General features: G+C 46.0%; 1 protein-coding gene across 1 annotated transcript in view; it reads left to right on the top strand.

Moving 5' to 3' along the window:
* The window catches only part of LOC119391191 (neprilysin-1), a 55547-nt gene that overhangs the window by 29212 nt on the left and 1219 nt on the right, over positions 1-25116 (top strand). Inside the window, exons 9-22 of the mRNA XM_049415187.1 lie at positions 833-1047; positions 3694-3867; positions 6190-6276; positions 8745-8869; positions 9527-9758; positions 10400-10498; positions 11850-11927; positions 14874-14983; positions 17077-17135; positions 17623-17674; positions 18981-19048; positions 19680-19816; positions 22295-22360; positions 23606-23713. Coding sequence (XP_049271144.1) covers positions 833-1047; positions 3694-3867; positions 6190-6276; positions 8745-8869; positions 9527-9758; positions 10400-10498; positions 11850-11927; positions 14874-14983; positions 17077-17135; positions 17623-17674; positions 18981-19048; positions 19680-19816; positions 22295-22360; positions 23606-23713 — 1610 coding nt within the window. The remainder of the gene's footprint in view (positions 1-832; positions 1048-3693; positions 3868-6189; positions 6277-8744; positions 8870-9526; positions 9759-10399; positions 10499-11849; positions 11928-14873; positions 14984-17076; positions 17136-17622; positions 17675-18980; positions 19049-19679; positions 19817-22294; positions 22361-23605; positions 23714-25116) is intronic.

Genomic DNA, 25116 nt, shown 5'->3' with positions numbered 1-25116 from the left:
TTGCGAAGGAGAGAGCAACGGGAGCGAGCGCGCGCCGCATTATATACGAGCGCACTGCTGTGGCGGAGAGAGAGAGAAACGGGAGAGGAGAAACGAAGCGGAGGCAGCGCTCACGCAATGCCACCTAGAAAAAAAATTCTAGAGGGCGCTGGCTCACGCCACCTCCTCCCACCTCCTTGCGCTCAGGCGAGGAGAGGGGGAGAGAGTCGGCGCATGCGCAGTATGGGTGCGGACGCCGCCGAACGGACACTGCCTCGAGCATAAGATGCTTTCACATCTAATAAAAAAAAAGAGCCATGCAAGCGTCTCGCAACGACTCGTACGTTGGCTTTGAGGGACCTATAAGTACAACTCAGTGTTTCAATAGTCAGCGATGTTAGCAAAAAAAAAGTAAATATAAAAAACCACGAACATGTGGCGACGATTCGTATACGTCTGCTTTGAGGGTCTATGCAGTTTAGGTTAGGTTAGGTTGGTTACGCCGGCAGTGGTAGGTCAGGTTGGTTAGGTAGGTTTGGGTAGGTTAGGTTAGGTTAGGTTAGGTCAGGAGAGGCACCGTGTCGTCCTAACGATTGCCTACAGTTCGTCCGAAATCTTTCTGGCTATAATGGCTTATTAACACGATGATTTGGGTGAGTTGGTGCCCCACTGCACAATACATTAACAATGCGAAAAACGTAAACGAAGGACACGACACAGCGCTGGTGCGTGTCCCCTCGCCTCGTCCTCCTCGGTTCAAAATTTTTGCGCTCCTAACGTCTTGCGCTATAACGACGGCGACGACGACAACTAATGTAGCGACGTCCGTTTCCGTCTTGTCCTTTATCGGCAGCGTCTAAGCCTTCGGGAAACGCGAACAAGGAGTTCAACAGCATCAAAGATGACGCTGGCCTGAGCGGCTGGCCGTTCGCGCACTCCTCGGATGGCTCCGACTATGACGCCGTGTGGACGGCGGCGGCAAAGATGTGTCGGCTTCTCGGCATCCACGCCTTGGCCAAGCTCACCGTCGAGCCCGATCCCGAGGAGGTCGACAAGTTCGTCGTTGCGGTACGCTTCTGAAGCGCAAGTGTCCACTATTACGTCACACTGACGTACGATGCCCCTGCCTTCGAACGCGAATTTAACTTACAAAAAAGAGAGAGAGAGAGAACGAAAACGTTGATGTTCCTATCCTGCGCTACACCGTAAGAAAAAAAGGGAGGACCCATTGACTCGTCTTCGTGAGTTCTGACTTGCCACGTAAATAGGTCGGCAAACTCACCCATGAGTCGACTCACACAGACTCACTCCGACTGAGCCGTGAGTCCGAGTCTGAGTGCGTCCTGGTGAGCAATACTCTCGTCAGTCCTACCGAGTCCGGTTGAGGAAAACTTTGATGAGTCTGCGTTCGAGTCAGCACTAAGGGCAAAATATATTTCTTGAGTGAGTCTGAGTGAGCTCCAATTTCATTGCCGACCTATGGCCACGTATATGACTCCCTTAGAGACAAGGGACCTCTCTTTGGAGTACATTATACTCTCTTCGGAGAGTCGTGGGACCCGAAAGGGAGTTAACGTGACTATTTAAAAAGAGTCATATACGTGGCAGACTCGCCGATAAGAGTAACACATACTCTTTTCTTTTTTTTTTTCTAGTGTAGTTATCGACACTTAATCAAGATTCAAAATACGGGTTTAAGCGAATGTTCCGCCCAAGTACGCGCCGGGGTTTCGCTTTCCCCATCTGTGACCACTCTCTGGGCGCAACATGAGCGCGGCCCATATGGTGCATCGTGCCCATTTTGTGACGCCCCTATCCACGAAGTGACTGCCACACACTTGTTGTGGACTTGTACAGGCCTGCATTTAGGCCGCCTTCGCCACCTCCGTGCAACAGGCCTCAGGCCTGGCCGACCACCCAACCTCGGCCACTTGAGCGATGGACTTAGCCATCGTTCACTGTTGGACTTTATACACGAAGCAAATCTGCATGTGTATCTTTGATACCGCGAATTACGATGCTAAGGGCAGCTAATGAAACCGACAGACAGTAAAGCCAAGGAAAGCATAGGGAACGGTATTTGTATTTCTTAACTGTACTGTAATGATTCTCACTTCAACTGAAAGGAATTAGGGTGGACGGAAAATCACCCTTTCCGTCGGTGGGATCGCCCACTTTAATTTCTTTCAATTTAAGTGAGAATTATTACAGTACAGTTAAGAAACCACAAATGATGTCCCCTATGCTTTCCTCGGCTTAACTGTCTGCCTGTATATAGCTGTGTATAATACAGAAAACGAGCCCCCCGGACTATTCCCCCTTCTTTCGTACTTATGCTAAGGGCAGGCTTTCAAAATAAAAAAAAAAGTACGGTAGCTTAGTCATGCCGTTTAACTCGGTATAGTATGATGGTGCCGCGTCCCATGAAAAATGTGACTATTGCCCCCTGCTTCTTTTTATTATGCACATTCGGCACGTGGTATAAGCCCCGCGTTTTGCAGTGCTCAGTAACAAGGAATGAATGTGCAAACCACGTAGTGAAATTACAAGGTAAACTCAGAACGACAGAAACATAGGCGGATTGGTAAGGATTCATCGTTAAAAAAAGGTAAGGTGCCCAAACAGGGACAGAAGAGAAGTGAACAAGTGGCGTTTGCGTCGTCTTGGTTCTCCTTTGTTGTGTCCTTGTTTGCACGGTGTCCTTGTGTCCGTTGTTGTGTCCTTGTAGCCTTGCCTTCTTTTATGATGGCGTATTTGGCGTGTAATAGTTTGCGCACGTGCCATATATATATATATATATATATGGCACGTGCATATATATATATATATATATATATATATATATATATATATATATATATATATATATATATATATATATATATATATATATAGTTCGTGAATGCGTTTACACGTGTTCAGCTTATCGACGCAACCAATCACGAGCGACGTAACCTCAACCTTTTTCCACATCTTCAAGGCGTTCTGCTTTCGTGGACCCTGATTTTTTGTTCTCGCATGTCTAAACTCAACCCAGAAATGTGCCTCTTCTCGGCCCACCCCAGTAAGTAATTGTAAACAGACTAAAAGCCCCCCCCCCCCCCGCTCTCCTTAAAAAAACAAAGGATGCTTGGATCTGTCGCTATAATTCACGGTCTTTTCATTTCCACCAGGATCTAATGACACGTTCTGGCCATCTGTCGGTTCCTTTAACGCTGCTCCACTACCGTGATACCTGAGGAAGTGCGTAGCACGGGCAACCCAGCGATTCCCTTGGCGATCGCGCGCTTGCCGAGGCGGTGGCGTCCCTTCTTGCGCGGCTCGGGTATCAGCCGGGTGTTTCAGAAGCGTTTTTCGCGATTTTAGCTAAATTATCGCGATTAGTTCTCGGTTATTTCTTTAGTTCATATTATTTTAGACCTTGTTACTTTGTATTGCACTGGTTTTGAGCATTGTTAGCCTTTTTTAAGCCAGTATTGACCACTGCGTGACCGTGCGACACGGGACAGTGGATAGACGACAAGCCGGGCCCCCTAAAGCGTAAAAGCGAGGACATTCGCGCGAACCAATGCGCCCAGTATTCGTATACCCGGCGGCGGCGGCGGCGGTACCCGTTGTTTTTCACTTAAGGGCTGACACCGTTTCTGGAGTGCCCAGCTCCCGAGCGAAAGCTGTACTGCGTGACGAGATCAAGCTGGGATCGCGCATGCGCAGTTGGACGAGCCGGACGTGTTCTTGCGCAAGAGCGACGTGCACCTCGACAAGTTGGTCAACTGGTACATGGAGGCCGTGACCACATCGCTCAAGGAGGGCGCCAAGATAGCCGGCGTGGCCGACGTTTCCAACCACGCCAGTAGTGTCGTCGCCTTCGCCAGGAAGCTCGTCAAGGTTCGTTCTCTCCCTCCTCCTTGCAATAGCCGTGAACGCCATGCACTCTAAGAAAAGAGTCATATGACTCCTTTCTGTGACTCCTGACTGGCCAAGTATGACTCTCTTTAGAGAGACACGTGAACTCTCTTTGGGGGGTCATTGTACTCTCGTCGGCGAGTCCTGGGACACGAGAGAGTTAACGCGTCTCTTTAAAGAGAGTTATTGTATACGCGGCAAGTCGCGACTCGGCGAAAAGAGTAAGACGTACCCTTCTTTTTTTCTTCGAGTCTATGTGGTGAAGAGTGTAAGCATACGTCCTTCGCCAGTCCGGCTCAACCGGCAACAAGTTTAGCGTTGTCAGAGCGCCCACCGCGATAGCTTAGCGAGTAAAGTGTTGCGCTCCTAAGCTCGGGGACGACGAGGGTTGGATTCCCGCCACTGGCGGCCGCATTTCCATGGAGGCGGAGTGCACGAACACCTGCGTACGTAGATTGACGTGCACGTTAAGAAACCTAGGTGAGCGAACTTATTTCGGAGTTTCCACTATGACGTGTTTCATAATCTTATCGTTGTTAGTCGCACCAACGTGGACGCGCACAGGGACACAGGATTCACATTGACACGAGCATCATCGTTGCTCATGCCAACATCTTGCGGTACTGTTGAAGCAAAACGTGATCACTTCTTGTCTCAATGATCAACTATCCCGGCCTCGGCGGCTACATTTTCGATGGAGGCGAAAATGTTTGAGGCCCCTGTCATCATCATCAGCCTGTCTAAGCCCACTGCAGGGCAAAGGCCTCTCCCATGTTCCGCCAATCAACCCGGTCCTGTGCTTTCTGTTGCCACGTTATACCTGCAAACTTCTTAATCTCATCTACCCACCTAATTTTCTGTCTTCCCCTCACGCGTTTGCCCTCTCTTGGAATCCAGTCAGTTACCCTTAATGACCACCGGTTATACTGCCGACGTGCTACGTGGCCGGCCCATATCCATTTCTTCTTCTTAATTTCCCTGTACTTATAGATATAGGTGCACTCCCAGGTGGTCGAAATTTCCGGAGCCCTCCAGTACGGCGTCTCTCATAATCATATCGTAGTTTTGGGATGTTAAATCCCAGATATTATTATTATTATTATTATTATTATTATTATTATTATTATTATTATTATTATTATATTATTATTATTATTATTATTAATTACGTTCCGCCGACTGCGTTTCAACCCGCCGAATAATACGATCGCTTTGCCTCAGTCCCGCCGAGACCAAATTAATTGAGGACTGTATTATGATATGAACAACTTGGCACATGCACCTTGGAAAAACTTTCGTTGTTTAAGATGTGGGACGCTAGCGCAGGCGAAGACTGATTCGACCGAGATCCGTGAATCCCACACGATAACTGGCTTTGATTTCCTCCTCGCGTCACCTTCTCGGAGATAGGGATGCCGGTGGGCTCCGGGGAGAAGGACGCCTGCGCGCGGGCGGGCTCCGGTTACAGCGACGCACGGCGGGGCGCGGCTAAGGAGCTTAAACAGACATCCAGCGCGGCAGCGAGTGGCGCCCTGACAGCGTGCACCACAAAGACAACGAACGTAGCTTCCTCGCTGTATACTTCGAGAAAAAAATAATAATTGGGGCAGCTAAGCACTAGTGGTGCGTTGACTGAGGAAACAGCGGAGCCGATGGCCTTCGCCTCCTCATTTTCCCCCTCACCCTCCCTTCCCTTTCCCAGCCCTTGTTATACTATACTATACTATACTATACTATACTATACTATACTATACTATACTATACTATACTATGCTATGCTATGCTATGCTATACTATACTATACTATACTATACTATGCTATGCTATACTATACTATGCTATAACATCTCCCCGTACTCACCCTAACTTCCCTTTCCCACCCCTTGATATTATGTACTATACAAGACTATGCTACGCATTACTCTCTCTCCTCCTCCTCACCCACACTTACCTTTCCCGCCCCTTTGCTATACTATATTACGCATAGCTATGCTATGCTAGGAGCTGCTTGGCACATATCCGCTGTCTGCTTCGCATACCCGTCCAGTTTTGTGCGGACGATCCCGGAGTATTGCCAAGCTTAAATAGCTCAGCTGTTAACGATCTTGAGAACTTTCTCCCCGGACAGCAATTTAAACTGCCGCTATGACGGTGACGCAACATAATATTAAAGACACGGCATGCGATGAACGAGGCTCTAGACGCAACGTGAGAACGGTTACCTTTTCGCAACCTTTATAAGCGGGCCACGCAGTCTCACTGTCCCACAACGCGCCTAAGCTTTCGTCCCATTTTTCACTTCAGAGCTTGAGCCTTCCGGACAAGACTATCATGGGAACCAACAGGTACATGACGAAGACGGCAAAAGAAATTCCCATGAAGCTGCAAAAGGTGAGACGTTGAAGTTCTCGCGTTCATCTTTTTTTTTTGTCGCTATTCGATTGTGTTCGAATCAATGCGCGATCCACCATTATCCTTTGTATGCTTGCCAGCGCACGAGGCACGGATGCTCTCGACATGTAGCAGCTCTCGCAAAGGGAAGCAAATTACACGGGGTGCATTTGCCGATTGTACGCGCGTACGTAACGCCACGTACACCTCGTTTGTACGTTGCTCTCGAAAATAACGCAGAGGGACACCGAGGACGCCAATGCACATCGTGGAGCTTGTATGCAGCCGAAAAAAATTCGTGTTCTGTTAACCACATAAGAAAGGGCAATTTACAACCACCTGTTTTTAGCAAGAAGCCACAAGGAAATTCATACGGATTTCTCAGAAGGAAAGCTTCTTAATTGCCGAAAAATTCGTCCTGGTCCGGGAATCGAGACGAGTTCTTCGGCAACTAAAGCTTTCTTTCTGAGAAATTCGTATGGATTTTTTCCTCGTGGTTTTGTTCTACAAACGGGTGGGTTGTCAATTTCCCTTTATCTTCCACATCGCGCGATCTGCAATAACCACTTATATTGTTAAGACGTTTATTGACGGCGAGATTGACGGCAACGATGCACAACGACAGAGCGCAGACTCGCAGACTCTCACGAGCACGAGCACGAGGGGCGTGCTCTCCGAGGATGGGCGAAGAGGGTGACCCACTAGGAGGCGCTTGAGAGGACGACCCATTAGAGCGTTCCAATGCTTCTCTACAATTTATATATATATATATATATATATATATATATATATATATATATATATATATATATATATATATATATATATATATATATATATATATATATATATATATAATGCTGGCTTTCCACTCTGGAGAACTTGTCCGGACGCTTGGGTCGGTGGATTCTACGCCTGCAGGAGTATGACGGCGGCGCGCCGTCGCGCCGCCGGCTAATCTCGGAGGCCATGGTTGAAGCGACGTTTATTAGACTCAAGGCCTCCGAAGAGAATGGGCCGAGCGCGCACACACCCGATGATGATGATGATGATGATAATGCACAGATGAGAAAGAAGCACATAACTAGTGCCCACACTATATATATATATATATATATATATATATATATATATATATATATATATATATATATATATATATATATATATACACACACACACACATTCAAGCCCTGCCATCGTACTTCATCGTCCTGTCACTGCAGCGTATTTACACATCCTAAGGAGCGCTTCTTGGATATGGGTGCGAAAAGACAAAGACGAAGGGAAGAAGGACACACAAGTAGCGCCAGTGTGTGTGTGTGTGTCCTTCTTCCCTTCGTCCTTGTCTTTTCGCGCCCACATCCAAGAATCATGACAGACCAGCAAGCCCGCATCGCAACCCTCGTCTAAGGAGCGCAGCACGTGACCTAAGAGACGTATGACGTCATACTACCGCCAAAGTGATTGGCCCGTGTCACTGGGTGTGCAGCAACATACGCCACGCCGCTTCGCGGTTCTCGCTATATTGTCAGCGTCACTACCGCCAGAACCAGAGTGGATAGCGACCTCCCGCTCTATCGGTGACGTCATACGGACGTTTCTTCTCAGGTCACGTGACTCTCCCCCACGTAATGGTGGCTAGAAACCCACATGTTCCCATCATACCCACGTGTTCGGCGACCGGAAGTCTTGCTACTGCGCTTTTTAGGGTGTGGAAACACGCGTCGTTATCGCATGCTCAGGGCTGGCTTCAGCAACACGCCGACGCGGCGTCAACGTAAACACAACGTCTACAGTCGGTTACCACCTCAGAATAAATCGAAGCTCCGCCCACGCAACTGTGGTGCGTTTGTCAATCACATATGCAAGAGTGTCACGCAACCGCGTTTCCTTTGCAACTGTAAGCATTTTTTTTTCTGCGATGATGTAAATACTACGCAGATCGAAAACTAAAGGTTCGTCGTTACTACCGAAAATATGACCTCTGGTTAAGCTGTGATGCCAGAATCTTTGACGAAATTTGCCAGGACGCCCAAGTTTTCAAACTAGAGCCAGCGACGCCACCATACCTCTGTATGGGAACACCGACAATCTGGAGCGTGAATAGCGCTTGACGTCACGGGAATGCGCAAATATGATTGGATGGAATATATACGCAACTTCTCTCTGGGTGGGGCAATGATGGCTGTAGGTGGAGCTTGTATTTATTCTAACGTTGTATAACCGACTATAGTGAACATCAGCCGCTCATATCGCGACATTTCCTCGAGAAATAAATATAAGGTGACCGTAATTTCAGTGCTGTCCAGCCATCCGCCATGTCTACAATGTTAACTGGCAGTTGCGCCGCGAGTGAAGTTGTTGTTTCGGAATTCCGTCAACGAACACGGCAGCGCATGCGGCATGCTTATCCACGTGTGTATTAAACGCGGCGAATGCTGCTCACAACTGGCTCTGCATTTCAGTACGTGGGGATCGTCGTGGACATGGGGAGCCACCCTTCGTCTGTGCGGGACAACACCAGGGTCCTCCTGAAGTCGCCGGGGTTCATTAACGAGACCTTGGAAGCACTCGTTAAAGATCAGCAGAGGTACGCTCCTCCGTCTTGACAGCATTAATTAGTCCAAGTCACGACACACAACGGTTACTCCGGGACAAGCACATGTCCCGTGTGTAACCTTCCTTCGATGAAAAATTCGTGAACACGGATTTTCGCTGCTGCAGCCAACGTTTCGACAAGCGGACTCGTCTTCTTCAAGGCTGGCAGTGGTTCAGGGCTGCAACTGCCTTGAAGCCTTGAAAAGCTTTGAAAAGCTTTGAAAAAGCCTTGAATAAGCCTTGAATAAGCCTTGAAGACAGGCCTTGAGGCCTTGAAAAAGACAGGTCCGCTTGTCGAAACGTTGGCTCTAGCGACACCCGTATTCACGAATCTTTGATCTCTTCAGGGCTCCATCTTCCCCTGAATTTCTGTCTTTTTCGGACTTCTTTTGTGTCGTGTCTTTTCTTACGCCCAATAATATTGTCATTATGCATAACCTAAGCTCTCAAAAAGTCATTTTAAGTCGTATTTCGCTGCCTTGCTTGCGCCTGGGTAACGTGTTGCCTGCAGACATATAGACTAACTCGTGGAATGCGTTTAATAGGTACGAATAGCATCGCAGTTTTGTTTTTCGGGTAAGATACACAGTCCGAACGCCCGCACGTCCCAGCGAGGCTTACAAAAGGCGCCATTTTTCTCCGTCCGCAGCTACGTGGTGCTCAACTACCTCGGCTTTCGGCTGATGGTGGCGCTGTCGCCGTACCTGTCGGACAGCGTGAGCGTGCTGCGCAACGTGTGGTACACCCAGTTCACCGGTATGTACAAGCCGAACGTGGAACGCTGGCGAGCCTGCCTGCACAGCATTGACCGCGCTGTGCCCCTCTACCTCCTCTACATGTACTCGGAGTACCTGAACAAGACCTCCTTCAGGGAAGTAGTGGTGAGTCCGCTGGACCAATGTCTAGGTGGCAGCCGCTGTAGAGTCCAGCATTCCAGCTGGACAATGTAATCGAGGCGGCCTTTTTCGCGGTATCGCTGAGCTCTTCGGCAGGGGCGTAGCCAGAAAATTTTTTTCGTGGGAGGGGGGGGGGGGGTCGTTTACTACCCTTTATGTACTTGCGTGTGATTGTATGTGTGCGTGTATACACACATGCAAAATTGAAATATTACGGAATGGGGGAGGGGGGGGGGGTCGTTGAACTCGTCTGCCAAGGGTTTGGTGCACGTTACATTAAAAAATGCCTACTGGTTAAATGTACTCCGCAGCCCGAGGGCCTCTGCTGAGTACGGCACCACCACTCACACCGTAGAATCCTCAGTTCCTGAGGATTCTACGGTGTGGCTAATCCTCCGATGAAGAGACGGATAATTCTGCTAATTGTAATCGCGTGAGGCAAATAAAGAAGGCAAGGCCAGCAAACATCGGTGCGAGCAAAAACTCCGTGAATGCCACGAACTTTTATTTTCTATGTGTATTTTATCGCGTTTTACGACGTTTTCGGTTTAAAATAAATCGTATTTCCGATTAATTTGGTGATTTCTCGCTAACCGGTAGCTCGTTCGCGTGTCGTTCTTTGCCAGGCTAGGATGACCACCGACAAGATCGGCCGTGTGTTTACGGAGAACATCAACAGAACCCAATGGATGGATGGCTTCACCAGGTACATCGCGCAGAGAAAGGTGAGAAGGCACCTCGTGCCGGGAAATCCTTGTAAATCTCAGACATTTTAAAGGAGCAAGCATCGATAAAGCTACACGAGTGATTCGCAAAATGCGTTTGAAATTTTGCCGCTATTGATTCTCCTTCAAAGGTGTACAATATAATATGACCAGCGGAACGAATTTGACAAATATTTGTGCAAATTAGAATAATCGGCCCTTAAGCAAAAAGCTACGCACATTAACTCGGAAGAATTGAAGTCCGTCATCCTAGGAGCGTATCACAGCTACCGCAAAAAAAAAAAATGACCCGGCCAGTTCTACGCACAAGAACGAAACTAGATTTTTCCAATAGCGAAATGGCGGTGCGGTCTTAGTATACACCCATAAGTGACGTCACTGTTTACGTATCCCCGTCAGTCCCAGCATGAAGCGAGCGAGATCACAGCCTGATGAGGATGCTTGTGTGATGTCCATGCGATGGCGAGGCGCAAGCGCTGACTTCAATCGCGAGTACCGTCCAATAAGGGCGGGGCAGCTGCGCTACTCGCCACTTCTGTTTCGCTTTTCTACGTAGAACTGATCTGAATTCCGCGAAAAAATTAGCATCGTTTATATCTGGCATGTTGTTGAATGGTTATGAGCATATTGAACGACGGGTGGGCAGTTTTTTTATTGCTTTGCGTCGTCTGGCCTTTTCGGCTATGTAGTTCTTTTTGCATAATGCGTTGTTTACTTACAACGTCCTTTCATTTTATAGAATACGGCTGTGTTGACAAAGCAATATAGGAAAAATATTTGCTTTTATATTACATTTTCCTATAAATGAAGATTTGAATGAAATTGTTAAACACCCCACATGGTGCAAACACCATAATGCGTTTAAAGGAGGCGTTTGACCCCCCAGGTGCTTGAAATGCTCGACTAAATGCGCCAGAAGAAACCGTTATTCGAAGGTCGCAGGTTCGGTCTCTGCCGGTGGCGAGTTATCTGTCCGTCCGGTTCACTTTCTTCACATTTATATCCCAATTATTACAAATAACATCCCCTATACTTTCTTTGGCATTATTGTCTGTTAGTTCTCATTAATATTGTGTCTAACAAAGAAAGACGAGCCCTTAAGAGTAATTTTTATTTCCTTCAGCAAGCGAAATGTATTCTTCGGAGGCTTTGTAGTGACTCAACGTGTTGCGCCCAGTTACGACGTGTAAAAGGCACACAAGGCGACGTACAACCCTATAGTGCGATTTTCTTTAATAAGCTCACGGCTGACGATCGAAAGATAGTTTTAGTATGCTAAATTGCTAACAGCAAGTCTGTCGAACGTTTTCTTTCGCATCGACAACATCTAATGTTGTTGTTTGTCTTTCAGATCATGTCCCAGAAAATCTTAAGCTTTTACCCCGTGTGGGTTGCCATCAGGGACAAGTTCATGGACCACATTTCCCAGGTACGTCACCTGCGCCGCAGTGCACTATACGCGGCGTTTCCAACGCGTGCTATACCACTGCCTATACGACACGTCTCGCTTTAATCAGCCTTTGCGCCTGCATGGACCCATGACGTGATGTTGAGCAACATTTTGCAACGTACTTCGTTGTATAGTCGGTGCATTAGTAATGTTGACGTGGGCCGCTCCCAGGCTGATCACGGAATCATGCTTGTCACTTTGGACCCGTGCATCTGCATTGTGCTAAACGTATGAGACAGTATAATCATCATCATTTATTAACCCTTAAAGGCCCCTGTTGAGGTATTACATAAAGGGGGAGCATACATAAGAAAAATGAACGTTCAAACAGTCGCGAACTAAGTAAATACAATAAACGTAATATTTAGAAGGGCGTACGAGGCGAAATGCAAAGACAGTCAAAGTACACAAGCAGTGATGCTAGCGAGGACTTCTGATTTGGAGCAATTTTTGGAGCAGCAAAATTTCCGTTTTGGAGCACTTTGGAGCAGCAAAATTTTCATCTTGGAGCACTTTGGAGCAGATAATTTTGCATCTGGGAGCACTTTGGAGCAGCGAATTTTACATCCTGGAGTGCAATACAGAAGCATATTGCATTAACATTCAAGCACATGAGTATTATTATGGGGCTCTTATGAAGGCTAAAAATATTTCGATTCATTGCAAATCTCATGGAAAAAATCATCTCAGGAGCATAGGCGTGCGCACAGGGGGGCAGGGGGGGCCCCTCCCCCTAATCACCTAAGAGGGGGGGGGGGCGCAAAATCTGCCCCGTACATTGACCCTTGCGATAGCAATTATATGGACACTCTCGGCGGATTTTTGCCGTCGCCGTTGCCGTAATTTTTCGTATAAAGTCCAAATTAATAACATCACCACGCGCATTCTAGCCGCGGGTAAAAGCTCGCGAGCGCTGGCGACGAACGCGGCTGAAGCGGAGATTAAACTAGCCGGCCGTCTGTCTCCGCCGCACGGACAGCGCATGAGATAACATCTTCCCGCGTGCGGGCCTGCCGTCGATTGCTCATCAAACAGAGAGGAAACGCCCCGCCCGTCTTTCGTAAGGAGCATGAAGGGACGCCAGGGGAGCGGAAGGGGGGGGGGACCGCATCTTTCGAAGGGCGCAGTTGCTTGCGCGCGCGCTATCTCGAGGCATCAGGAGACGGCTCGTAAACTTGCTGTGCTCTCAACGCTTACTTCGCGTTTAGAGAACTCAGAGCAAGAAAACGCTTCGGTTCCTGGAGGGGCCATATTCCCTTAAACCAGCGTTTTGTTCAGTTACGCGAGATCGGATCCAAAAGAGTTAGCTGCTAGCCTTACTTCGTTTAACAATACAATTTGTTGGTATCGCATTCATTGCTTCGCTCTTAAGCAAAACTGAGTTTTTTAAAAACCGTTAGCTATTGACCCCCGAAAGCGAGGGGCGGACGTGTAACATGGCGTAGCCGCTTCACTGTGGGCCGTCAGCGACGGGCCTGCTACTGACAGCTGCGCATTTGCGGCTGCTCCGACCAGGAGATATGATTGTACTAATGAGGTGACATTTTTAAAAAAGCAAGCAAAAAATTCGAATTGGAACCCTAGCACGTGAGCTCGAAAGCGCAGGGACTTTTAGGGGGTATTTACCGCAGAGTGATTACAAACTCGGACGTGCTGGCGGAAGGAATTCCGAAAAAGCTGTTCTGGATGAAGATCCATGGATAAAGTATATCTGAGGAAAAGTGTCAACGCGTTTCTACCGTTCGCGTGCTCTTCCATAAACGCGAAGCAAAGAAAATTCGATATTGTCCCATATATCTACTGCGAGCGATCCCAGATTTCATTCCGCGATGTCCGGAAACAGAAGTGACAGACATTTTAGCAGCACACATGTAGTTATTATTGAACATTGCTTTCCTTACGTGCCGTGCGACGCTTGAAACGAGCTATCAGCAGCGTTTCTGGAACAGCCGACGTCCACCGATGAATCGCCGTCGCACTTTCTCGCTACCGATAGGCCTAGACGTCACGAGCCTCTGCGGAGCGCGCGTTTTGCTGTCGAGCCGACTTGCAGAACAGAAGCTGCGTCGGCACCGTGCATGGCATCGTGGCTCACTCGGAACGCACGCGCGAGCGCTATTTATTCAGCGGAATAATTCTTGGTCCATGATTGCGACTTTATTGGCAGCCCCAAGATCGAGCTGCACATGTTCTGACGCGCCGGCGGTGCGATTGCCGGTGATAGACGCCCCCAAACCCGAGACTTTGGCGCAGTTTGGCGCAAATTTCGTCGATATTATCAGGATGGCGCAGTAAATACAATTTGGCGCACTTTGGCGCAGTTGGCGCAGGAGTGGAATCACTGCGCAAGTAATATATAGGAAGAACAATGCTCTCCATTTTAAAAAGCAGTCAAAATACGTTCAGGAGAGTTGCTTGTTGGGCAAGTTGGTACATACTTAGTTAACTGCAAAAGAAGCCACAAAACGTCGAAAACGGAAAAAGCAGAGCGGCAGAAAACAGAGACAGAGCGCAGAGACGTCTCTGTTTTCTGCCGCTCTGCTTTTTCCGTTTTCGACGTTTTGTGGCTTCTTTTGCAGTTAACTCAGTCAAAATACGTCACGCATCAGCATTCAAAAAGTTCGTTAGTGCATATTGTGGTATCATTGGCTTAAGCTACGACACGCTCGCGTTATGCAGATCGGACATTTGTGAGATCGTAAGTGAAATCCTACGTTCGCCCTGAAGGTGCCAAATGTAATGAAATAACGAATTAACGAATTACCGCGGAAGTTGCTCGTCGATTAATTACCGAACCAACCTCTCTGTGTAATACGTGTTCAGTGTTCTATTCTATCCATCTTGCTAAAGCGTTAAACTTTTTTCGAGCGCCGAATTTACGCGCTGTTGCCTAATTGTAATTAACATTGCGAAAAACCTCTGCAGCTGCCGGCGGCAACAGGCACAGACGCCATCAAGCAGTACTTCACCTACGTGCAGCACTTCAGAGATGACATCTTCAAGGCGTACACGTCGCAGAAAGCCCGGATGAAGCAGTGAGTATGAAATAAGCACACAAATGATCTCTTGAAAAAAAAAAAAAAGAACATTTATCTGCAACCTAATGACCCCGTGTCGTATGCAAGGAAATAGATATAGAATGTTTCAGCTAACTTGCGCCGAGTTAAAAAAAAAAACATGCGTTACGCTTGTCGAATTGGCCCAATGTTGTTCTGAGCCGTATGCAGCACGTCAGGATGTTTTTTTCCAGCCGCCAGGCTGGATAATTAACAAATATTACTTAATTAACTTTTTTAGTTGGTAACACTAGCGAGAAATCTTGAATACAAAAGTTGTAGCACTTGTTCGGAAACGTCTGAATATTTCATCTGTGCTAACTGCCAATACACCAAGCTGAGTAGTTAAAAAATATTTATTTAATTAACTTTTAAAATAGTAATGCTAACGAAAAATATTCCGTAGAATTTTAACGCTTGTTCTGAAACGTCGGAATATTTCATCTATGCTAACTCCTAATATGCCAAGCTGAGTAATTAGAAAAGGTTGCTTTATTTTACTTTTAAAATAGTAACGCTAACGAAAAATATTCCGTAGAATTGTAACGCTTGTTCAGCAATGTCGGAGTATTTCATCAATGCTAAGATAACTGTCATGTTTAATTTTTATTCCAGGTTTTGTTTAGAGTACGCAAAATTAAAAAAAAAATATATATACTTGGCGCGAGTTAGTTGAAACACCCTGTATAGATGCACCATACATCTCGAACAAGACGTAATGCAAGGTTTTTTTCCACGATTTACATCTTAAATGCTGTCCGACAGCTTTCAAGCCTGAGCGACGTAAGAGTTTATGCAAATTCAGTGTTCAGTGCCGTGGAAAAGCACTATAAAACGAGCGGTACGCGAATGGGTGCACTAACATATGCGGTAACACAGCTCAAAGTCCGCAAGCTTACAAACATGCCTAGCAGAAGAGCTAACTTTAAATGTAAGACATGTCGCGCACCGCGGCGCCGATCAAACTGCAGTTTAATTAAGCTGCAATTCTTCGCGCTTGTATATGCTGACTCTATATATATATATATATATATATATATATATATATATATATATATATATATATATATATATATATATATATATATATATATATATATATATATATTCTATTCTATTCACTTCCATACTACGTATGGGTAAAATGCAAAAGGAAAATGTCATTAGTAGAGCGCTCAATCTTGCAGCCAGCGCCTCGTTCCTCTTCAAGGACGTAGTTCGAACACTAAGGTCACTTTAGAACATGCAAGTAGGTCGATATAATAATTGTATATCTTAGTGTTCTGTTTTCGCTGTACCCGTCTGAAGGGCAGTACGAAGAGTGATCCCAGTCGGAATAGTCTCCTTCTGCCTCCTTCCTGCGTACTGTGAAATTCCCGAATAAATTAAATTAAATTAAGTTCAACAAAAGGAAAGCTATCTGCTCGTTGCGTACCCCGTTTCTATGAAATGTGTTGGGGAACCACTTATCGCGCACATTATCGAAGAGTACCGGATCTCCCCCAGTCTTGTGGATACGACCTTATACATGCCTGACACTGCTTATGGCATATATCACATCGGTACATTCGTGCAAATTTTTCATGACATGACCCATCAGATAGAAACTTAATTGTCTAAATAGACGGTAAAAGGGAATGATTGAGAGATCGATTGGTGGTGCCCCTGCGACCCATCAGAACCTATCACTACACACAGTAAGCAGTTGCAAGTACGGAAAATCGCGGCCTAACCACGATGCAGGTTGACTGGCGTCGTGATACGTGGCATACCCTATTTAATATTATTAATATATGTGGTTTTACGTGCGAAAACCGCGATGTGATTATGAGGCACGTCGTAGTGAAGGGCTCCGGAAAATTTCGACCACCCGGGGTTCCTTAACGTGCACCTATACATCTAAGTGCCTCTAGGATTTCGCCTCCATCGAAATGCGATCGCCGCGATCGAACCCGCGACCTTCAGGGTCAGCAGCCGAGCACCGTAACCACTCTACCACCGCGGCGGCGGCATGCCATACTTGAGTGCAAAAGAGCAAACTCGCGATTTACCGTACGGGCTTTCTTTTACAGGTGGCCCGGCAGCGTGTTCGACACTGACGTCATGTATGACATCCAGAGGCAAGCCATCTGTAAGTAAATGTGTATTTTAATTTATACAGTTAAAACTCGATCTAGCGAAGAAATTTCCATTCCGCGTCAAATACCCAATAGGGCTCAGTGTTGTCATCAGCCCGAATTAACGAACTGCTTTGGCCGTCAAACCTGATTTAACGAAGTTTTTCCTGCAATAAGTGAGTGAAAAAAAAGCGGTGATTTCCTTCTAATCTCGAACGACACGGTTTTTTTTTTCCAGCATGTGCTCTAACGCTTTCTCGTTAAAACATCTAGCCGCCCTTGTTACAGCACAAGCTTTACTTACAATCTCCTGGGCGGCACTGACGACTATCCATGTCGTCCACTCCTTGTCCTTCGTTTTTTGCGCCTTTCATTTCCAGTAGAAATGAGCACATCTTTCTTCTAAGTCCGCCTTCATGCTTGCATTTGCCTGACGCCGATTGGCTACTTGTATTCTTCAACCATATCCCATGTTTCATGTTCTCCTTTGTTTTGTTTCAGTCATCCCAATGGGTCTCTTCAACACATCCGTGCCTACCAACAGTTCAGTCTTGTAAGTTTCCCAGCGCCTTCCTCGACTTAGCTCGAGTCAACTCAGTCGCACATACCTTACAGAATCGCACACTGATATAATCAAACAGAATATTAATTAATGCACGTACCAACCTTAGCAATATCCCATTATTAATACAAGGCAGCGTGCTACGAGTTTGTCTGTGTAAGGAGTACAAACTTCATGCCTGTCTCTCAGTTCTGTGAACAGCTAAACAAAGCGCTGGTTGTTCACTCGCTAGTTACTATGCGACTTGGTTACGGTTGAATACCAGGCCTAGACAACTAAGTAGACGAAGGTGGCACTGCCTTCCGATTAGTTCATTTTCTTTGAAACCATAATCCTGTTTCGCGAAACATCGTCGGGCACAAAATGCGAGAATGGAAGAAAGTTTCCTGAAATGCTGTTTCTTCAAAAAATTGGACTTTTTGCCATTCGGTTCTCCGGAATCCGAAAAAACAGAGGAATACTAACGAAATGGAAAGTTGTCATTCAACTGCGGAACGAAACTACGGATAAGAAGCAAAGCTTCGTAGTTGGCCAAAAAAATAATTGTCCCGTCCCAGGGACTGTGCCTGGTACCAGCTCGTCTCCAGGTCGACGTCGATAGGTAATCCTCAAGTCAATTTCCGGGTCACTTCTGCGAGATGTAATTTGTCTCGCATTGGGCCGAAGTTTTTTCTTCACCTGCGAAGCTTTGTTGAAGAGACTTATCGACATCTCTTCCGCATTTGAGCGGAAGACAATTTCTTTGTCACAAGCTTCATTTACAAAAGCGTTTAAGCAAACTCACCATCACAACTTAAACTTTGTACCTTACTGTGCACGCACTAATATGTTTAGCTTAGGTGTTTTCCTCCGTGCTACTGAAGAGTGGAATTTATTACCTGGTTCTGGTCGTTTTGTATCCCATAGTTTTGTATTCCCCATCCAAGACATGTTCCCATAACACATCCTCGTCTAGTGACCAAGTTTACCTGTCTTTTTTTAATGCTGTATATTATTATCACCTTTTCGGTGTACATTTAGTCCTGTAGCCCACTCCTGCCATAGCGCTTATTGCACTGTAGTGTGTGCAGATGAATGAATGAATGAATGAATGAATGAATGAATGAATGAATGAATGAATGAATGAATGAATGAATGAATGAATGAATGAATGACAAGTAGCTCCCTACATTGTTGCCAGCCTCGCTATTTCGCTATATCTTTTCACACATCATTGATCAGAGCAGTTAGCCTCTCTTCCTTCCTGTTTATTTCGCTGAACGATGTGAACCATTTGTTGTTGCTTTGCTTCGTGCAGTGTTGTCCACTCTGCGCGCTACGGTGTCCGACTGACGAGAGCCATGACGAGGATGATATACGAAAAGAGTAAGCCACCGCTTCGTCACTGAACAAAAAAAAAACTTATAGCTCCCATTTTAACTCGTGCAGAATTCGTTCGAACTGATCTGCTTTGTCTCCCCTGATTTGAGATTCGCTTCCTACGGTAGCGAGAAGAGTTCACGTGGGCCTGAATTTTGAGTTGACGTCCATGCCCCTTTCGATCTCAATAGCCTATTATCTTATTCCTCCTCCCTCTTTTCTAGTGAGCGTCCGCAAAGTATTTTACGGGGCATGTCGTGCCTTAAGAAGCTGTTTAACATCTAAAGCTCTCACGTATAAGAACTTAGTATCATTGTATGCCATACGAACTAGCCCGTCACCCTGTCTTTACGAACTACGTGGTAACAAAAAATAAAAAAAAAGTTTTGTTTGGCTTTCATTCATCCAATTTTGAAATCATTTGCTGAATTCCGAAAATTTTATGACGTTGTGCACTCTTGGAAGCGTATTTATAGTTTTCTAGCCATTAGTCATTTTTTTTTCTAATGCTTCTACAGATAAGAACACATTTAGAAGCTACACAGAGCACTTAGACTGCATTACAGGTATAGACTACAATCGCATGTGCGAACTATATACACGTCGCTACATTTCGCTGTTGCTTGCTCGCGTGCAGACTACTACTACGACACCGGCAAAGTGTTCCCCGAGATGGTGTGGAGCGAGACGTCCGCCCAGAATTTCGCCAAGAAGTTGCAGTGCTTCTCCAACCAGTACAGCGCACTCGACGACCCCAATAACCCGGGCCGCAAGGTGACCCTCTTTCCTTGAATGACTTTCGCTGCCGTACATTCACGAACGAGCCCGTAGTAAAATCTGTTGGACATAGCTGATGATCTCTAATGCCATCCCCTTGGGAACGGTGTGGCGAAAAGGTGTCACAAAACATAGTCGGGCTACATTCAGAAAAGCTCGTGTAGGGTCTAGTTGGAGCATAAGCGATGAAAAAGGCAGCGCCGCAAAGTTCACAAAGACGGCAGACACCAGACTCACAAGTTCACAAAGACGGCAGTCTGGGGTCGTTCTTGTCTGCCGTCTTTGTGAACTTTGCAGCGCGGCCTTTTTCATCAGGTTAATCGGGTTTTTGCTATATCTCTGGCGGTCTAGAATTTTACCTATGCCTCTATGCTTTACATCGCGAAGTTACCTATGTCTTTAACGATCCTGCACACGTATCGTCCGTGTTTTCGCTTTCTCCCTGTAAGCTAATTATCTCGCTCTTTAAATTGCGACCGCCGGCAAGTTAACGCTATCGTGAATTTGTACCCTATGTGCTTCTGAAACGTCGCCATCGCACAGAGGTTTTGTCGGGGGGAACATCTTGGCATTACGTTTGGATGTGTTGAGTCATCTCGAGATCTGTCCTCGGACAGGCATCTCGGACCTCAAAAATAAAGAGGGACTGTCTTATGAGTTATCGCGTAGTTTCTTTTCTAACCTGTTTCTACAGCGTGGGATAGAAAACCAAAGTCCTAATTCAGAAAGCTTTCGGTTCGTGAGTGATCTTTGCCATTGGTCGGCCGGCTTTGCGAATGATATGCTCAGCACCATGATTGGCTGAAGTTTTCTACCACGAACAATATTAGCTCAATACGTGTTTGGGAATATGGGTGAAGATACCCGGCGCATACAAGGCACGTACATGAGTATCGGGACTGCATGATTAAGTCCAAAATCAGCGCTCCGTTCCTCTTCTTTGACTAAAGGTGGAATGCTGTGTCACAGAACGTTAGACTGAAACGGGAACTCGCCTTGCATAGACCGGTATTCATTGTAAGGCTTGTTATGCAAGACGATCAACTGCTCTTATTCCCAAGCTGCGCAGGAGGTATATCAGTAAGGTTCAAGCTAGCGCTTCTGCAGTAGCAGGTGGTTGGCCTTCGACAGGCGTTCACTCATAATGGTGCATGAACGAGCGATAGAGCCTGTGTATTTGATACCCTAACTTACCCACTGCCAATAGAACGCTGCGTCGGAAGCTTTTAGGTTGCACATTTGAACATGCCACGGCTGGGACACGGCTTTCACGGTAAGAGTGTCATGTAATTGTGAGGGCATGTTTACGTGTTTTACGAGCAGTTTATCACAAATAACTAACCGCGTCTGAACTTAAGTCGCAGTTCGATGAACAGACTTTGCCAAAAGATTCGCGGTCACTTGACTGTACAGACGAAGATACCTTATGTGCGCGAGTCTCCTGCCGTATATACATAATAGGCAAACCACAAGTTGGGGATAGTGAGAAACACTGTCCCGGTCACATTTATCAGATTTTGCCTGTCATCCTGGGTTTCTTGTCTCATAAGTGAATATTTACTCCGTACTTAGCAGAGTATTTTTAGAACTTCGTTCAATCTGTATCTTCATTCTACAACGTGGTCGCATCCGCAAATACGATAGCCGACACGTGTGCAAGATACTTGATTCTATTCTCTTATTGATGCCACGTACAAATCAATAAGAAGCCAAAACGACAGCTGAGCTGATGGCACATACTTCTCTCTTGCCTTTCTTTTTTTCAAATAATCTTTCATGATAAATTCACTGTTAAATCAAGGGTAAATTCAGTTATCTTTCCACAGCGATGTTCTTCTGGAAGAGTATTCCAAGTTACAGAAAGATGTCTAGTATACAGGCAGTTTCAAAAAGCAATTATTTTCGTACTTACTTTGCTTGTAACTAATCCGGTGTAACTTATGCTGTTCTACCTTCTATATTTCGCTGTCGATCATTATGTTAGTTCAATCAACCTATATCTCAGTTGTTTTCATGTGTCTGAACTTCTTGCAAGTTCGCCGCTTTGTGGAATTTCACTTTACCTTGTTTGTTGAACTGCTATTAATCAGCACACGAGATTATTCTGTGTAATAGTGATCCATCTATGAGTTCAACTATTTTTCTGCGTTACCACGTGTTAGTATTGGGACTTATTTGCTGCATTTGCATTTGTATTAACCTGACTTATTTTGCTCGTTTAAGTTCACACGAGATGTAATTTCGGTATATTTCGATAGCATGTTTTAGTTCACTTGTTTTTAAGTGTTATTACCTGTTCGAAGCTTTCTTTCTTTCCTGTTAGCAAGTTGCTTTAACTTGATTTGTTTTCTTCTTATTGTTACAGGAGGTCCCCCTGCAGCTTAGAGCTTTGGGACCTCCTTCTGTATATTACGTAGCTATGTAACATTTTCATGACTGAACAAATCTTCTTCTTCTTCTTCTTCGATGACTCAGCTCAACGGATCGACGGTGAGCGAGTCTGTGTTCGAGGAGAGCGCCGCCATCATGCCTGCGTTCAAGGTACGCATCTTCGTCGTCCGAGCCTAGTCGGCGTTGTTAGCGCCACGTGTGCAAATGTCTTGACCCCGCAACGCTGCAGGCGGTTTGTAACTATTTATCTCGCAAATTCACAGTGGTTTTCGAATATCCTATTCCCTCAAGACTCAAATTTCACTCATCATCTGCATCGTATCCTCGGTCGACCACGTGCCACCTGCGTTTTTCACTTAGTCATCTCACAAACTGTGTCATGAAGTACATTTTTTTAAAATCTAAGCTTTTAAAACGCATGGAAAACGCGCCGGTGGCTTTTTTCGCCCTCGAGCTCTGCATGTATTGCGCGTTAAAGCCTTGGTAAGGACGTTTGTGTGGCACTTAAAAGAACATCGTAAGGCTTGATGGGAGTTTTTCTCGGTGGCCTACAATTTCCTCATTGACACTATTAGTGTAATCATGCGATTATAAAAGTTAATTACTTAGTATTTAATTATCATCTAATTAGGCAAAATTGCTTCAGGCGGTTAGAAGAGGCGGCTGCAAGCAATATTTTCTTTCTTGCAATACATTGCTGTTAGGCAGGCAAAACACGCTTTACAGGCACTATGGTGTGCGATTTGTTCGTCCACTCTCGGAAGCGCATACTCTGACATGCAGCCTGCGTACTTATGAAGGCGAAAGCCTCAGAAGCCTCATCGAACGCGAAAACTGACCGTCGGCGTCAGCGGCGTCAGCACGAGTTGTGCAAAAGGTAATCACGCGGTGAAATGGCCATATGACGCCACAGATCGCCAAAAGTTATGATGTCACCATGACGTCACATGATGACATCACCGCATTACATAGTCGCTTGTTTAAAGGTGGGCGGATCACGGAGGCAATGCGAAACCAGGTGAGGTGTGGGAAGCTTGCAATTCCTCCGATCCTGGAGGCAGTGCAAAACGACGTTAGGTGCAGAGAGCTTTCGGAAGGGACGGGGAGGATAAATAAATCGACTGGGAAGAAAAAAGATGGATTTCGCCTTCGAGCAGTCTTAGGCGATTGCATAAGGGACCCTGTTTTTGTCAGTAATGAATAGCAACTTCGTCATACGTCATGCTTTTACAACGTGGTACACACGAGGCGTTGTAAAGCTCTCGGTTCTCCTCTGCGGCGGCGGACAACATCGTTGCAATCCGGCTATTAAATGTTCCTGCACTGGCTGACGTCACTGAAAGAGATGATCCAAGCCGCGCCATGTCTGACACGCTGTCTCCGCTTCGTCCGCAGGCCTTCCATCAGCTGCTGAACGTGTTCAGGATATGGCAGCGAGACTTCCGCCTGATGAACGCCGAGCACCTCTCGTCGGACAAGCTCTTCTTCATATACTACGTTTTGGTGAGTGTGCGGCTACACTTTCCAACACCTTTTCGCTCTTGCCGGAGTGGAAGCACGTCAAGGTTGATCGTTACTGGGGGCTTGCATGAGCAAGCTCTACAAAAATATTCAGAAGCCCTTGCCCTACCGGGAAAAAGGGGACAAGCGAAGCTCGGCGCGTGCGTGCCTGATAAACTACTTTCTTTCTTTCCTTTCTTTTCTTTCTTTTTCTCTTTCTTTCTCTTTCTTTTCTTTGCTTCCTACCTTTTTTCTTTCTTTTCTTCGTTTCTTTCTCTCTCTCTCTTCCTTCCCCTCTCTCCCCCATTGTTTTCTTTCTTTCTCTCTCTCTCTTTCTTGCTCTTTCTTTTCTTGCTTTCTACCTTTCTTTTTCTTTCTTTTCTTTCTTTCTTTCTCTCTTTCTTTCCCTCCCTCTTTCTTTCTCTCCCTCTTTCTTTTCTTTCTTTCTCTTTTTATTTTCTTTTCTTTCTTTCTATCTTTCTTCCTTTCTCTCCTTCTTTCTTTCTTTCTTTTTTCTCATAGCGCAATGCTTTCTCCTAACTGTTTCTTTCCTCCATGCCGGGAATTGGACCTTCATACACGTGCTTAGAAGCGCGACACTTTAGTTGCTACAGGCAACAACGACGGTCATGCGTTTATATCCAGGAAACAATGAAGCTTGGCAACGGAAAACGACAAGCCACCTCGGTAAAAGACCAGACTGCCATATCAGAAACGGCTGATCGCCGACAAGCCCACGATCGAGAGAGCATCAGTTATTGGAACACGGCGTATACAAATACTCATGTTACCGGTACACCTTCGAGGGCCTCATTTCTTCGCTCTCGCGAGCGCCATGTTTTTTGCGTACGGCGCCATCTAAATTCTGTGAGTTACAATGAGCTTCGCTAGCAAAAGCGAAATGTTCACGCGGCCCTTAAATGCACGCAATATTATTTGATAAGTTTATGCTCATTGTCTCGTCATGAAAGTCTTATAAGGTTATCTTTCACCGTGATCTATAAGATGTTCGCTGGCTCTCTGAAAGGATAGGACTACAAGCTCGACAAAAGTAACAGAGAAAGACCTCAATAATGTGATTACAGTAACACAGTGCAGCTTGACCCGATGAGGACAGACAAGAAAAATGAAACGAACACACGCGCACATACATAATATTGCTACATGCTACTACATTTTCTTCTCTGTGTCCGTGCAAGCGCACGCCACGGTGCGTTATCATGAAACCCAGCGAACCGGCCAGCCAACGTGATCTAGTCGCTGTATCGCACGTCACGTTAAATGTACGCCTGCGTTATCTTCGCATCGATTGATGAATTGATGTGAAGATGACGAGGGCGTTAGACGTAAACATAAGAATTTTGTTTCCTAGCGTCTTTAAACACATTCTTTTTTTTTTACATCCG

The sequence above is a fragment of the Rhipicephalus sanguineus genome, chromosome 4, assembly GCF_013339695.2.
Source record: "Rhipicephalus sanguineus isolate Rsan-2018 chromosome 4, BIME_Rsan_1.4, whole genome shotgun sequence".
In the NCBI taxonomy this organism is placed as follows: domain Eukaryota; kingdom Metazoa; phylum Arthropoda; class Arachnida; order Ixodida; family Ixodidae; genus Rhipicephalus; species Rhipicephalus sanguineus.
This window is presented reverse-complemented; position numbering and strand designations above follow the sequence as displayed.